The following is a 15,492-nucleotide window of genomic DNA, read 5'->3' on the forward strand; positions in this document are numbered from 1 at the left end:
CTGATCCTTTATGATGTATTTCTATGTTTATTTATTTGTTTGATTTTTGGTTTGATTGTTTTAAACAGGGGAAAGTTGCTCAGACAGCTTGCATGTCAGCCTGCCAGCATCTGTCAACATCCTTAATGCAGATGTTACTGGACAGTGAGTTAAAACAAATAAGCATGGGAGCTGTTCAGCAGTTTAACTTAGATGTCATACAGTGTGAATGTAAGTACTATATTGGTTTATTCTTATGTATTACTGGGAATCCATACTTAAATTATATGAAAAAAATGTATTCAGCAGGATAGTTCAGAAAGGAGGGAAAAGGCCTGGTTCAGCTAAACTTTTAGCAGCCTTAGGAGTAGGGCTAACTTCCTGAAACAGGAAGATAAAAATATCTCAGCTTCACATTTAGGGCCTCTAGAGAGAGGCACTGAAGTGGCATTCCAGATTGGGATATTTAAAAACATGACTCATTTTCCTCATTATTCCTTGTCTGGTCATTCTTGCCTTTTTCTAGGACTCTCCTAATGTTTGTCATAAATGAATGAAATGATTCTGTCATTCTTACTTGCCCTGTAAGTAACTTTTTAGATACTTGCTAGAAGAATAACGCCAGGACCTTGCATTGCAAATGAAATATGCTATTTGGTTATTAGCCTTGTTATATGTGCTTTTGGATATGGGTTTTATCAACCCTCAAATTATAATTCTTTAAGTACAAGATATGAGTATATGTGAGCAATTTTCAAGCAGTGCTTTCAAATAAGTAGTACACTGATTAAACAGTGAAAATCCCTGGTTGACAGTTCTATCAGGCACCACAGTTGATAAATTGAAAATCAGTGGGGCACAAGAAGGATTGTAAAATATTTGTCTGAGGAAAAATTTTCAATAATGTATTCTTTGTGAAAGACGTTAAAAAATTAAATGTCAGCAGTTTGCAACTGAAGCAGAAATGACTCATTTTTTTCAACAGATATCAAATATTTGTGTGCCCACTCTGTATAAGGCATTGTGCTAGGAAAAACATCATTAATATTATAGAAAATTATTAGGCTCTTTGGACAAGATCAGTTGTCTGTTGTACACCACACACACTCCAAGGTTTCTAAAAACCTACCCATTTTTTTTTTTTTTTTAAATAAACATTTGTTTAGAAAGCAAAAGAAAATTTTTTTTTCCTAGGGAAGAGAAAGATTAATTTTCTTTTCCTAGAAAGCATTTTTAATTTTCTCTAACTAGAAAACTTTTATTATATTTCTTTCTCAAAGTAAAGCTATCGTTTGACAAATATTTATTTATTTTATTTATTTATTTATTTATTTATTTATTTATGTTTTAGCTTTTTGAGACAGAGTCTCACTCTGTCACCCAGGCTGAAGTGCAGTGGCACAGTCTCAGCTTACTGCAATCTCTGCCTTCTGGGTTCAAGCGATTCTTGTGCCTCAGCCTCCCAAGTAGCTGGGACTACAGGTGCATGCCAACACGCCCAGCTAATTTTTATATTTTTAGTAGAGACGGGCTTTTACCACATTGGCCAGGCTGGTCTCAAACTCCTGGCCTCAAGTGATCTGCCCACCTTAGCCTCCCAAAGTGTTGGGATTACAAGTATGAGCTACCACCCCTGGCCTATTTTTTATTTACAACAATATCCCAAAGAAACACTTTTTTTTTTTTTTTTTTTAAATTACAGATGAGGTATTGCTGTTTTGCCCAGACTGGTCTCAAACTCCTGGGCTCAAGTCATCCTCCTGACTTGGCATCCCAAAATGCTGGAATTACAGGCATGAGCTACTCTGCCTGGCCATTTTTGTAAGTTTTTAAGCTGAAAGTAATGTTTATTTCCATTCCACAAATACTTTGAAACTGGTTTCTTAAGTTTCTTTAAAAGTTGTCTTGTGAGATCATTCCAGTAAGACATTGTCTGTATAAATATCTTATATAAGCATTGCTCAAGACATTTTTGTGTTACAGTAGTCCCTCTTATCCACAGTTTTGCTTTCTGCAGTTTTTGTTACCTCCTGTAGAGTACATTAAGACATTTTGTGTGTGAGAGAGAAAGACACCACATTCACATAACTTTCATTACAGTATATTATCATATGTCCTCTATTTTATTATTTTTGTTGTTAATCTCTTACTCTTCCTACTTTTTTTTTTTTTTTTTTTTTTTTTTGAGACAGAGTCTCACTGTGTCTCCCAGGCTGGGGTGCAGTGGCACAATCTCGGCTCACTGCAACTCTGTCTCTTGGGTTCCAGCAATTCTCCCGCCTCAGCCTCCTGAGTAGCTGAGACTACAGGTGCCCACCACCAGACCCAGCTAATTTTTTGTATTTTTAGTAGAGACAGGTTTTCAACGTGTTGGCCAGGCTGGTCTCAAACTCCCGACCTCAGATGATCCACCTGCCTCGGCCTCCCAAAGTCCTGGGATTACAGGCATGAGCCACTGTGCCCGGCCCTGTGCCTAATTTTTAAATTAAGCTTTATCATAGGTATATATGTATGTATGTGAAAAAAACATAATTAATATAGGGTTCATTACTATCTGCAGTTTCAGGCATCCATTGGGGGTCTTGGAACATATTCCCCATGGGTAAGATGGGATTACTGTATTACATCTTTAGTATGGCTTCAAAATAACTAGATAATTGAACTACCTTTGTTGGCATTTGATGTGTCTTCTAAATTAAATTTGTTGCTCAAAGATGGAAATTACTGTTTGATTAGACAAGGTCAGGTGTCCAAATCTTCCCTCTATTCTCTTACCTCTCTATGAAGGGCTAGCCTATTGATATTTAGAGAAATGTCCAAACGCCCTGGAATCTTTGCCTCGGTATCCTGCCATAGGATAGTTTCCACTTTCAGGTACTCCTTTGGGCAGAGTTACTAGAGGCTCCTTTTAAAACTCTGATGTTTTCTTTAAGAGCTAGTCTCTTGGAAAAGACCAAGAAAGGTCCTGAGTATGAGCTATAACTCAAGGAAGCCTGGGGCCATTTGCAAGAGGGGTAAACTCTAGCCTGATGGGGGCTAAGGTCCTGGCACTGTAGATATGAAAAGGAAGAGACCAGGACTCCAAAGACAAACCATAGAAGACAGTTTGGATTCCTTTAAGATTTTGCCTATGGTTTGTTCTACTTCCTAATACTTCTGTATTACCTTAATCATTACTTAATACAGTGACATGCATTTACTACTCATGGGACAAAAGAAATTGATTAAAAATGTTTGTGTTTATTTCACTGTGTCTGGTGTTCTCTTTTCCAAGAGACATCTTTTTACTTAAGTAGTATAGCATGGATAAAGAAGTCTTTCTGGTGCAAAAGAACCATCCACCCCTCAACTTCTGACTTTCAGTGATTGATACATAAATCATTTTTAAAATGAAACTTAACTTTCTCTAATAAATACGTTAAAAGAATTTTAAAAATAAGTTTTCATCTTAAGTTTTTTTGTTTAAATCTGGAGAAAAGTAGCTCTTTAAAAATAGAAAACTTATTCTCAATTTTAATGTAGTATGTATGCTTTCTGCATATTGGGGCAGGGAAGGGAGAAGAAAGAGAGACAAGAAGAAAAATCTGGCTAGATAGTAGGAAGGCTAAAGTGCCTGGTAAGTCTGTGAAGAGAAAAGGTCTGGATACCATGGGAATCAACTGGAATATGAAGAAGAGGAAAGGCAGGTAGTTCAGATGGGGACTAGAAGCTAAAAGATCATTGAGTTTCTTCACACACCTGTTAATAACATTGACATGCTCACACACTCCTCCATCTTGAAATCCTTTCTATAATAAACCTGCCAAGTAAGTGTCCAGCCATTCCTTGAACATCCAATTTGGGAGATTAAATACTCTTCAGAAAATACATTTCTATACAATACATCACTCTATCATAATCTCTCACACTGAACTGAAACCACTTTCTCTCTAAATTTCTCTTAGTAGACCTAGTTCTACCTTAGGGTTAGAGTCACTACCAGTCTATATTGTGTTTTTGTGCAAATTAGAAAAGGTGTTCTCAGTAAAAAGGAAAAAGCCCTCTAGAGTTGCCCCCTTTATCTGAATTAGAGAAAGTTTACTATTCCCATCTGGACTTGGCCCCTACCAAGGCACATAGCTTATTAAATAAAACATTAGCTGGATTTTACTCTCCCCTTCCCATTTTTCTCCTTAGTTGGGCACCTGTGTATAGCAAGCAGCCTGACAACTATATCTGAAGTTTGGCTTAGGGTCACACAGGAAAAAACAAATCCTTATCCACAAGCCAGTTACATGAAAACTGCTCTTATAGCTCTCTGAATCTTCTGAAGGCCAGATATCAATAATTCCTTATTCTTCTTATGTGATACAGTTTTAGATCCAAAAATCTTCTCTGAACAAAGTGGTTTAACTATCTTCTCTTTCATATCTGATACCCTAGATTAAATATAGAGATAGGTGTACAGAACAAGTATAATTATGTAGCTTTGCTATCAAATACATTGTTTCATATTCTATAGTTGATTAATAAAGCCAAAACTGTTAAACCTTTTTCAGTAGCTAGAATATACTTCCAAATCATTGAAGCTACAGGATTCTATAATCTCTGTGTATTCTCCCCTCTTTTTTGGTGATTGCTAAGCTCTGTTTTTCTTGTCCTATATATGTATGGTTGGTTTTTATTTTAGGATTTTAAGGTTATCCCTAATAAATGTTGAGATGTGTTCCGTAACTAGCCTATTGAGATCTTTTTATATCAAAAGTTAGTATCTGTGGATTTGTAATCATTCTTTCTACATATTTACCAAAGTCATTAGCAAAATATTGAACAAAACCTGTTATTCGTATCCTTAGATACAGAACGTCAATATCCTGAGATACAGTGCATCATCAAAATGTGGTCCCCAAATGAGCAGCAATAGCGTCACGTGGAAACTTGTTAGAAATGCAAATTCTTGGGCCCCACCTGCTGAATTGGGAACTCTGGGGATGGGGCCCAGCAGTTTGCTTGAATAGACCCTCCAATTGATTCTATTGCATGATAAAGTTTGAGAACCACTATATTACATGGACCTTTCCTTTGTATCTATTTAGGTCAATTATTCAGAACCTTATGGGTATCTTAAGATTTCTCAGCCAGTAGCTAATGCCCTGATTGAATCCAACTCACAGTTTGGCATCTTGCTCCATGTTATGAGCAGCTTCTGTCAGAAGCCTTGCTAGCATAAAGAGCTAATAATGTCCATTTAATTTTCCTTACCTACCAGTCTGATTACCCTTTCAAAGAAGAAAATGACATTACTCAGATTTCTCATAAATATTGACTCATAGTGATCACTTTCTTTTGAAGACTCTCAGAAATCTTTACTTAATAGCCTGTGATTGGTTCTCAGGATTAACATAAAATCCTGCTAGTCTGTGATATGCTAGCAAGAGAGCCATAGTCCAAGAAGTCCAGTAGCAGGGATCACGTACTCAGATTGGAAGTCATGAGCCACCAAAGAAATGCTGGACAACTCAGAAAAGGTGCTTAAATCATAAAATGTAAGCAATAGGAAGTGAGTTTCACTTACAAGATTGAAGTATAAGCACCAACAATGACCGTTATTCTGTGCTAGATTTTCTTTTTATTTGATTTAATTAGAATGCAAATGTTTGTTTTCCTATTCTTGTTACTCTGTGAAAAACATCATACATATATTTCCTCAGCCTCAGAATGTCAATCTGCAGGTAGAAACAAATAGCACATCTAGATGTAGTGGGGGAGGTGGAAGAGTGGAAATAATTCAGTTACTGACAAATTATTCTGTACCATCATTCAGCCATGTACTTTTTGTTTTTGTTTTGTTTTGTTTTTTTCTGATGATGAAGAAGAATTAGCATTGACCCATCTGTATGCTCACTTGTTTTTTGAAACAATGTGTTGATGCTTTTTTTTTTTTTTTTTGGTATTCCTTGTGACGAGTGACACACATACCAGTGAGGTAAATCAGCTTGAGCTAAAATTTCAGTCTGTAATTATGAAACAGAACTTTTTCCCCTGTTAAGTCAAGTGCTTTATAGGAAGATTCATTTGTGCAAATGTTTAACGAGAACCTATTATATGTTTGTTATATACTGGGAAATCAAAGATAAATCAAACTTCAAAGATTTCATAGTCTGGCTGGGTAGGAGACAGATACATAACTGTAATAGAGCATAATTAATTATTTATAGAATATGTATTTTGTGTAGAGAGGGGGCAATTAATTCTGTATGCCATGGGATTGAGAAAGTTGACTATAACAGAAGTAAAATTTGAGCTGGGTCTTAAGGGATGGATAAGATTTCACCAAAAGCAGGGAAGGGCATTCTGAACAGAGGGAATGAGGTAGGCAAAAGCACTGTGATGAGACAATGTTTAGGGAATCTTCAAACAATCATATGTTGATGGACTACAAAATGGAGCTTTTTAATTAGGACCATGACACAATTAAATCTGTGTCACAGAATGTTAACTCTTTTGTCATTTGGAAATTTGTACTGGAATGAGGGAGAGACTGAAAGCAGGAAGACCTATTAAAAGACTATTGAACTCTTTCATGTGAAATATAAAAAGAGCTTAACCTTGGCCAGTGGGAATGAAGAGTATGGATTCCAGGCATTTTGGAGGAGGGAATACATAAAAAGAGTGAGTGAGTAAAGGTATGATTTGATACGATTTAACCATTCAGGATAGATAGTTTAATTAAATTCAACATAGAAGATTTGAAATTGCAGGTACCTTACACAGTGCTATGCTCATAATAAAAGGTCTACAGATGTTTATTTATTGAATAAATGAACAAAGTAACAAATCAGGAACTCTCTGTAACCAACACTGGTCTCTTCTAGAGTTCTACCTTTGTTGTCAGAAAGTTAAGACCCAGCTGATATTGCTGTATTTCAACTCAAGATCATTTAACTCCTTGATCTAAACAAAACTGATCATTATTTCTTTCATAAAAATTCCTCACATATTTGATGACTGAAGAATGACCTTTTAACTTTATCTTTTCTGAGCTATGCAGTTATTTTTTAAAATGTTTCCTTGTAGGATATTTTCACATGCCTTTTTGGAAATTTTCTTTGGATCTTTTCCTGTGTTTCTACTTTTTTAACCTATACTTGGTGAAAGTAGATACAATGTCTAAGTTCAGGAATATAGAATTATGTGAACTTATATAGAACTTTTCTTTTTTTAAGTGCTTTCAGGTCAGTCTTAAGATGGTCTGAGTACATGTCAGGGAGTTGAGACCTTGCTTCCAGTCCTGGCTCTGCCTCTAACTTGAGCAAGGTTACTTGGACAAACCCTTCACCCATCAAGAGGCCTAAATTTTTCCCATAACACATGGAATTTGGAATTGATAATTTTTTCAAGATAACGTCCTCATTCTAAGATTCAAAGGCAGTGAAATGTTAAGACGTTGAAGAGTGTGGGGCTTTGAAGTCATGTATTAATTATTTCTTCATATCTATTATGTGCATGGCATTGGGGGAATACAGTGGTAAGCAAAACAGAAAAGGTCTTTACCCTCTTGGAGTTTAAGTCCAGTGGGGAAACAGTCATTAAATAACTTCGTTAGTAAATGTGACTATAAATTGTTAAACTTTGTAAAAGGATATGATATGAGAATACTAGGTAGGATTTATGTGTGAATGTAGAGGTTAACTTTTGGTTAATTTGACCATAACCATAATCCTAGTATAACTGCATGTTTGGAGACAGTCAGGAAGATACCCAGGAATACATACTTGGAAATTGCAAAAATAGCTCACTCTGAAAGCTACATTGAACCTTTGATCTTAGTATAAATTTTGTGTAAGTTCAAGATAAATGTCTTCTTACTTGGAGGAGCATTTGCCAAGGTATGAGAATGATATTCTGAATCAGTGTATGTACTTTGTTTTATATTTATTAAATACTTATTATATATTCGGTGCCAGTATAGGTACCTTATAGATATAACCATATAGAAGAAAAGATTGATATGTTTTCTAGACAAGTTCTTACAAAGGTATCGCAGAAATTCTTCATATTACTAACAAAATGCAGACTGTTTCCAAAGCATCAGGCAATCAGAAAGATTCTGTTTTATATTTTAAGAATCCAGAATAGGTCTAGAATATACTTTTTAATTCATTCTACCCAAATATCTAAGTTAGGTTATCAGATCCTAAGGGTTTAACATCTGAAATCTGTAGGTATTAGAAAAGGCATTAGAATAGCTACAGTTTAAAGAGTGCTGGCACCTATTTCAATGGTGAGTTATTGAGGAGTAGGTAAGTTTCTTAATGTGAAAGCCTTGGTCTTTCTTCATTTTTGGATAAAAACTTAACCTGCTGGGAACGATGGCTCATGCCTGTCATCCCAACACTTTGGGAGGTCAAGACTGGAGAATTGCTTGAGCCCAGGGGTTCGAGACCAGCCTGGACAAAATAGGGAGATTTCATCTCTGCAAAAAAAATTAAAAATTAGTCAGATGTGATGGTGCACACATGTAGTCCCAGCCACTCAGGAGGCTGAAGTGGGAGAATTGCTTGAGCCTGGAAGGTCAAGGCTGCAGTGAGCCATGATCATGCCACTATACTCCAGCCTGAGTGACAGAGTGAGACTCTGTCTCAAAAACAAAACAAAACAAGAAAGCTTAACTAAAAAAGAAAAAAAAAAAAAAAAAAGAATGCTGTTTATAGAGTTTTAGTGGCTATGACCTCTAATTGTAGCCTTGAAAAAGGCCTGTGCCCCATAATAAAAGTATTAAGGCCAAATCATTTGGATGGTAAGAGAAGAATATTTCAGTGCCTTTTTAAAAAGTAAGCTGGATGCTGTTACACTGTTTGGATACCTGAATTTGTTCCTGGTTTGGATACCTGAATTTGATACCTAAGCTATCCGATGAAGGATACTCTGCCCAGGTTTAATTCCAAGAAATGGAGAAAACTAGATATTACTTTATATAAAAATGAGGTGATGAAGGTAGAGTAACAATTGGTCCTTGAGGTTTGCATCCCACTATTGCTAACCGCTTATAACAGAAAATACATCTAAAAGCCAAGAATCCTAACTCTCCTGATTCCCAGGCATAAGTTATTCACTACCAGAAAAACCACTAGATGGTGCTCTTAGTCATTCCTTCTAATGACACAGCTGGTCCACACGGGGTACTTTGCCTAATAACAAAGTTTGTTAAACAAAACTTGAGTTCTTACTAGCTACTTTAATCTTAAGATGTAGATAGAAATGGAATTACAAGAAGTATCTTCAAATAGAATGAATATTGGCCTTCATATTCAGCCATTTATTTAGTTACAGAATTATTCCATTTTATATGCACCTGTGTGGTCATTTGCAAGCAAGGTCTTAAAACTGTAGCCTAACCTCCTTACTCTTTCTTTCAGTCTTTTGTGAAGCTTCTGGTGTATTCACTCTTATAATCCATGGGCCCTTTTTCTCCCCTACCCCTTTTACCCCCTGACAATTCTACCTACCTTGTATGGATGTTTTCTATGTCTACATTGTAAACAGTCTACATTCTCTGCCTTATGATAAAGATAACTGTCCGCCTAGAACAAGATTTTTCAAGGACTTCTGAGTTTAATTCCCTCTGAGTTTAATTTCAGAGTAGGTTTTATATTTTCTAGTCAGGATAAATATTTATGGCCTGACCTCTTGGCAATTTTCCTTCCCCGCTCGTACCAAACCCTTTACATTTTTCTTAGATCCTGAGAGGAAGGGCCTGTTTTCCTACTTAAAAAAAATTTTTTTGTTATATATACAAATAATTCATGTTTTGCCTACAGATATTCTTTGTTCTCTTAAAACTTCATAGATTGCCAGCTGGGCGGAATGGCTCACACCTGTAATCCCAGCACTTTGGGAGGCCGAGGTGGGTGGGTCACCTGAGGTCAGGAGTTCGAGACCAGCCTGGCCAGCATGACGAAACCCCGTCTCTATTAAAAATACAAAAAAATTAGCTGGTTGTGGTGGCACATGCCTGTAATCCCAGCTACTCAGGAGGCTGAGGCAGGAGAATTGCTTGAACCCAGGAGATGGAGGTTGCAGTGAGCCGAGATCATACCCCACTGCACTCCAGGCTGGGCAACAGAGCGAGACTCCATCTCAAAAAAAAAACAAAAAAACAAAAAAACAGGAAAAACAACTTCATAGATTGCCAATTTGGAAGATACTTTTGTTATAATCACAGCTTACCCTGCATACGTTATTTTTTGTTTCTACTTTCATCTAAATTGATTCAAACTAGTCTTCTTCCAAGTTAGGCTGATATAGCAGTTTTATTCTATTGTTATAATATACCTTCCCAATAAGATCAGACACCTCCTTCTCTAATCTAAGAATATTTGAAAACTTGGAATCAGGCCGGGTGCGGTGGCTAATGCGTGTAATTCAGCACTTTGAGAGGCCAAGGTAGGCAGATCACCTGAGGTAAGGAGTTTGACACTAACCTGGGCAACATGGCGAAACTCCTTCTCTACTAAAAATACAAAATTAGCAGGGCCTGGTGGCGTATGCCTGTAATCAAAGCTGCTCAGGAGGCTGAGGCAGGAGAATCTCGCTTGAACCTGGGAGGTGGGGGTTGCAGTGAGTCGAAATTGTGCCATTGCACTCCAGCCTGGTCAACAGAGTGAGACTCCGTCTCAAAAAATAATAATAATAATAAAGAAAACTTGAAGTCATTTATTATCATTACAGAAAATAAGAGGAAATGAATATCCTGAAGTTATTTTGTTTATTAAAAAGGAAATAGCCAAATTGGAGGCATTAAGAGAAAAAAACAAAGATTTGGAATCTCTTAAAAAAGAAAACTTTATAGAGTCTGGAAATGATTTTTACATATCTTATTGGGTAACCAGGATCAATGTTTTTTAAAAATACCCTTAAAGGCATGGCTAAATGACAAAAACAAAGACACCATAATAGGAGGGAAGTGGGCGTTATTGTTTTTAAAATTTTAACGATAGTCCAAGGGAGGAGAATTAGGAACCCCCAAAATATGACAAATTATATACCAAATGAGAATCTGGATGAGCCAAAAAGTAATTTGATGACAGTACTTCAAGAGATTTCAAAAATTAGTCATCAATTCTTTAAAAATTTAAAAGATTAAAATTGACCCCATGAATTATTAGGACCATAGACAATATTAGCAGAAATGATTTATATTGCTATTTATTAATTCAACACACATTTATTGACTATTTCCTAGGTGACAGGCATCATGTATGTAACTCCTTCCCAGGAACTTCTTGTTTAGTGGAAGAGCTTATGATTTAGTTTTTGTTGAAGAAACTATTAGGAGTATTCTCACCCACCCTCAATTACTTTTATATAAATACACTAAGTGTATACAGTTGTGTTCTTAATTTGCACTGTTAAATAAACACATATGGCTAGGAAATTTAAATTAAGCTGGATGCAGTGCCTCATACCTGTAATCTCAGCACTTTGAGAGGCCAAGACAAGAGGATTGCTTGAGGCCAGGAGTTTGAGACTGGCCTAGGCAACATAGTCCCCCTGTCTCTACAAAAAATTAAAAAACCAGACATGATGGCACCTGTAGTCCCAGCTACTCAGGAGGCTGACACGGGAGGATTGCTTGAGCCCAGGAGGTTGAGGGAGGCTGCAGTGAGCTGTGATGGCACCATGACACTCCAGTCTGGGCAACAGAGTGAGACCCTGTCTCAAAAAAAATTAAATAAAACCAAAAATTAAGTTTAGCATGGACATTACATTTCATTATTGCAGAATGTTCTCTTGGACAGCATCATTCTAAATCTAATCAACAAGCTAGATAATATATCAATATCCAATACTGGATGGCATTCCCTTAGCATTTATTTATTTATGGTTCTGTTTTTCTTCATTCATTTAAGAAACTTTCATTGAATACTCATTATGAGTCAGGCATTGTGCTAGGTGATAAGAGTGTAGAAGTGAAAGTACTGTCCCTGCTCTCAGGGAGTTCATGGTTTAGTGGGAAGACCCAGACAGATAAACAGTTACAAGGCAGCCAAGTGAGTGCTGAAGTTAAGCTGTGCACAGAAAGTTGCAGTGAGAACACGCAGAAAGAACATAACCCAACCTGCAGGGATAATGGAAGTCTTCCCAAGGAAGACAATGACTGAGGGATAAATAAGAGTTTACCCAGATGGAAAATAAGAAGAGGAAGGATGCTCTAGGCAGAGGGATCAAAGCATCATGGAAAGAGAGTGGTATATGCACGGAAGTACAGGTAGTTTGGTGTGGTATAGAAACTGAGGTGCCCCTAGGGAAATGATGAGATGAGGCTGGCAGATAGACAAAGGCTAGATTGCAAAGGACCTTAGCCTTATTTTATTTTAAGATGATGAGAAACTACTGAAGGATGTTAAACTGTGAAGTGGCACAAGTTACATCTACATAAATCTTACTGGGATAAGTGGATGGAGAGGTTGCACCAGAAGCAGGGAGGTCAGATAGGGTGTGTTTTAGTAATCCAAGCAAGAAATGATATTAGTTTGTACTAAGGTAGAAACAAATTCAGACTCGAGATATTTTGAGAAGTAGAAACAAAAGGATTAACTGCATTTGATTTTTAAAGAAATAAAGGGAAAAATACAAAGCTGTGAATCAATAGCATATCGTTACGAATGTCCTCTGTGCCAGATGATTATCAGGTCACTAAATTGCCTTCTATCCCTAAAAATTTTTGAGAAAAAGCCCTGAGTGTTATAATCTAGTGAATTTCACTTCCCTATTGGTTAGATTCCTATGAGAGATGTGATAAAAGATGAGAGACTGAATACTTAATCAGATTCTGGATTAATGGAGTAAATGCCAGGAAATCTGAATTAGTTATGTAATCCTGGGCAAGTCACTTTCCTTTTAATTTTTCTGTCCTATAAAATGAAGGACTCAACTGGGCACAGTGGCTCATGCCTGTAATCACAGCACTTTGGAAGGCCGAGGCGAATCACTTGAGGTCAGAAGTTGGAGACCAGCCTGGCCAACATGGTGAAACCCTGTCTCTACTAAAAATATAAAAATTAGCCAGGCATGGTAGTGTACATCTGTAATCCCAGCTACTTGGGAGGCTGAGGCACGAGAAACGCTTGAACCTGGGAGAAGGAGGTTGTAGTGAGCCAAGATGCCACTGCACTCCAGCCTGGGTGACAGAGCAAGACTCCATCTCAAAAAATTAAAAAGTCTTGGCAACTTTTAAACTGAGTCCTTAGGGGACTGCTGGATGTGTTTCAAAGAGGTTGTCTCTTTCAGTTGCAAGATTTTTATGATCCATCATCTGCATGCCCTATTTACTAACACAAGTTATTGTGATGCTCAGAGCAGATGGTGTGTGAGAAAGTGCTTAGTAAACTATAAAGTGCTATATAAATTTATAGTACCTTTAATTTCGACATTGAGCTCTTTGGTTTACTGCCAAGCCATTGGGTCTTAAACTGTAGTATCTTAAACCTAGGGAAAAGAAAAATTATTTTAAGATTATTTTTAATGTAGAAAAATTCTGAGCATTAAATAGATAATAACTATATATCTAAATGAAATTGAGCTTATTTTTGTGCCTGATAAAATGAGTCTCTCTGCATCATAGAAAGTCTTTATTTATGAGTGTGTGTGTATCTATCCATGGTGGTGGTAGAAGCTATGGTAACATTTACAGCCTTGGTTGAGAACCACTAGGGATTTATGGTAAACGGTTACAGACAGTAGCCTGAGACTGTGGCAAAAAAAAAAAAAAAAAAAAAAAGGCCAATAAAATGCTGGATGGTCTTGAGTTTTGTTTTTTTCTTTTTAAAGACAAGATCTCACTTTGTAACCCAGGCTGGAGTGCAGTGGTACGATCATGGCTCACTGCAGCCTCAACCTCCTGGGCTCAAGTGATCCTCTCGCCCCAGCCTCCCCAGTAGGTGGAACTACTACAGGTGCATACCACCATGCCTGGCTAATTTTATTTATTTATTTTTTTTGTAGAGATGGGGTCTCGCCATGTTTCCCAGGCTGGTCTTAAACTCCTGGCTTTGAGCCATCCTCCAACCTTGGCCTCCCAAAATGCTAGGATTTATAGGCATGAGCCACCATGCCCAGCCAAAAAAAGTATTTTTTTAAAGTTAGAAAACACCTTTACTTTTAACACCTTTTATGATTATAATATAAAAGGCTAACATAAAGTAATAATGTATTTTACAATGTAATATAAAAGGTATTATAATTTTGCTTATCGTTTTTCAGTTAAGATGTAATGATACTAGAGAAAGGCAGCTCGGCTACCTAGGGTGTAGTAGCAGGTAATGGCAATACCACTGTATGAAAGTATACCACTTTTCATTGTATAAAAAGACAGTGATATGAATAAATTGTACTAAATACTGAAAAATGTGGCTAGATTTGTTCACTAAATTTTGGTTTTCTAGAAAAAAGGGGTCTGAGAATGGTGAATTTAGTCACTTATCTAATGACCATAACCTAGCAGAGAACCAAGAACAAAGGGAGAAAAGTGGTGCATCTCTGAGTAACCAAAAGGTTACTCATTCTCAAAAGGTATATACGCTCCAAGTTATGTATATAAAACCTATTAACCTTACTAGTAGGAGAGGCCCTTGCTTAGCTTGTATTTGCTCTTACTTTAGACATAATTCTAGTAATTGATTAGCTGGCTTACCCGCTCAAGAAGAGTAAAGATAAAATTAATAAGAGAGATGAGGGAGAGAGTAGGGAGTAAGAATTCATGTTAAAACTACCAGGGAGGAGAAGGCAGAAAAATTAGAAAAGCTAGACATGAGAACTCAAATAGCACAGCTTTTTAATAGAACAAAAAAAAGCTCTAACTTCCATAACAACCCCTGGGAATTTTACTTTATAGAACAAAATGTATTCTTAATGATGACCCACAGGATTAATGATACATTTTAGAATTTTGTAAAAAATGCTTAAGATTAAAAAAAAATTCTGATGCTTAAAGCAAAAATTATACGACAGCAACAGAAACTTATTTTGAGCTCAACATTCCCCAGAGATGCCAGATAAATTAAGCTGTGCAAATTTTCATATATTTATTGTTTTTAATTGTTGATTTTGAGCCTTTCTAAACTATATTTCACACAGAATACACAAAATTTAAGAATTGCTTTTGTTATCCCAAGAACTATATAGGCTGAAATTTAAATAGCTTCCAAAATTCTAGCTCAGATAAATTCACAAATGGAACGTCTATAATGTTCTCTTAAAAAATTAGACTCTCCAGCACTTTGGGAGGCCAAGACAAAGGTATTGCTTTATTTAGGCCAGAAGTTCAAGCCCAGCCTGTGCCACATGGCAATAACCTATCTCTACAAAAAAAAAAAAAAAAAATTGCATTAGCCGAGTGTGGAGATGCATGCCTGTAGTCCCAGCTACTTGAGAGGCTGATTGCTTGAGCCCAGGAGTTCGAGGTTGCAGTGAGTTGTAATCATGCCACTGCAGCCTGGGTGACAGATCGAGACCCTGTCTCTTAAAAAAAAA

General features: G+C 36.7%; 1 protein-coding gene across 9 annotated transcripts in view; it reads left to right on the forward strand.

The window, feature by feature from the left end:
• Positions 1-15,492, forward strand: part of EXOC6 (exocyst complex component 6) — a 304,230-nt gene that overhangs the window by 239,409 nt on the left and 49,329 nt on the right. For all 9 annotated transcript variants that reach the window (XM_073019177.1, XM_073019178.1, XM_007963577.3 and 6 more), the window contains one exon: positions 69-210. In XM_073019177.1, the coding sequence (XP_072875278.1) occupies positions 69-210 (142 nt within the window). The remainder of the gene's footprint in view (positions 1-68; positions 211-15,492) is intronic.

This window comes from Chlorocebus sabaeus, chromosome 9 (assembly GCF_047675955.1).
Source record: "Chlorocebus sabaeus isolate Y175 chromosome 9, mChlSab1.0.hap1, whole genome shotgun sequence".
Lineage (NCBI taxonomy): Eukaryota > Metazoa > Chordata > Mammalia > Primates > Cercopithecidae > Chlorocebus > Chlorocebus sabaeus.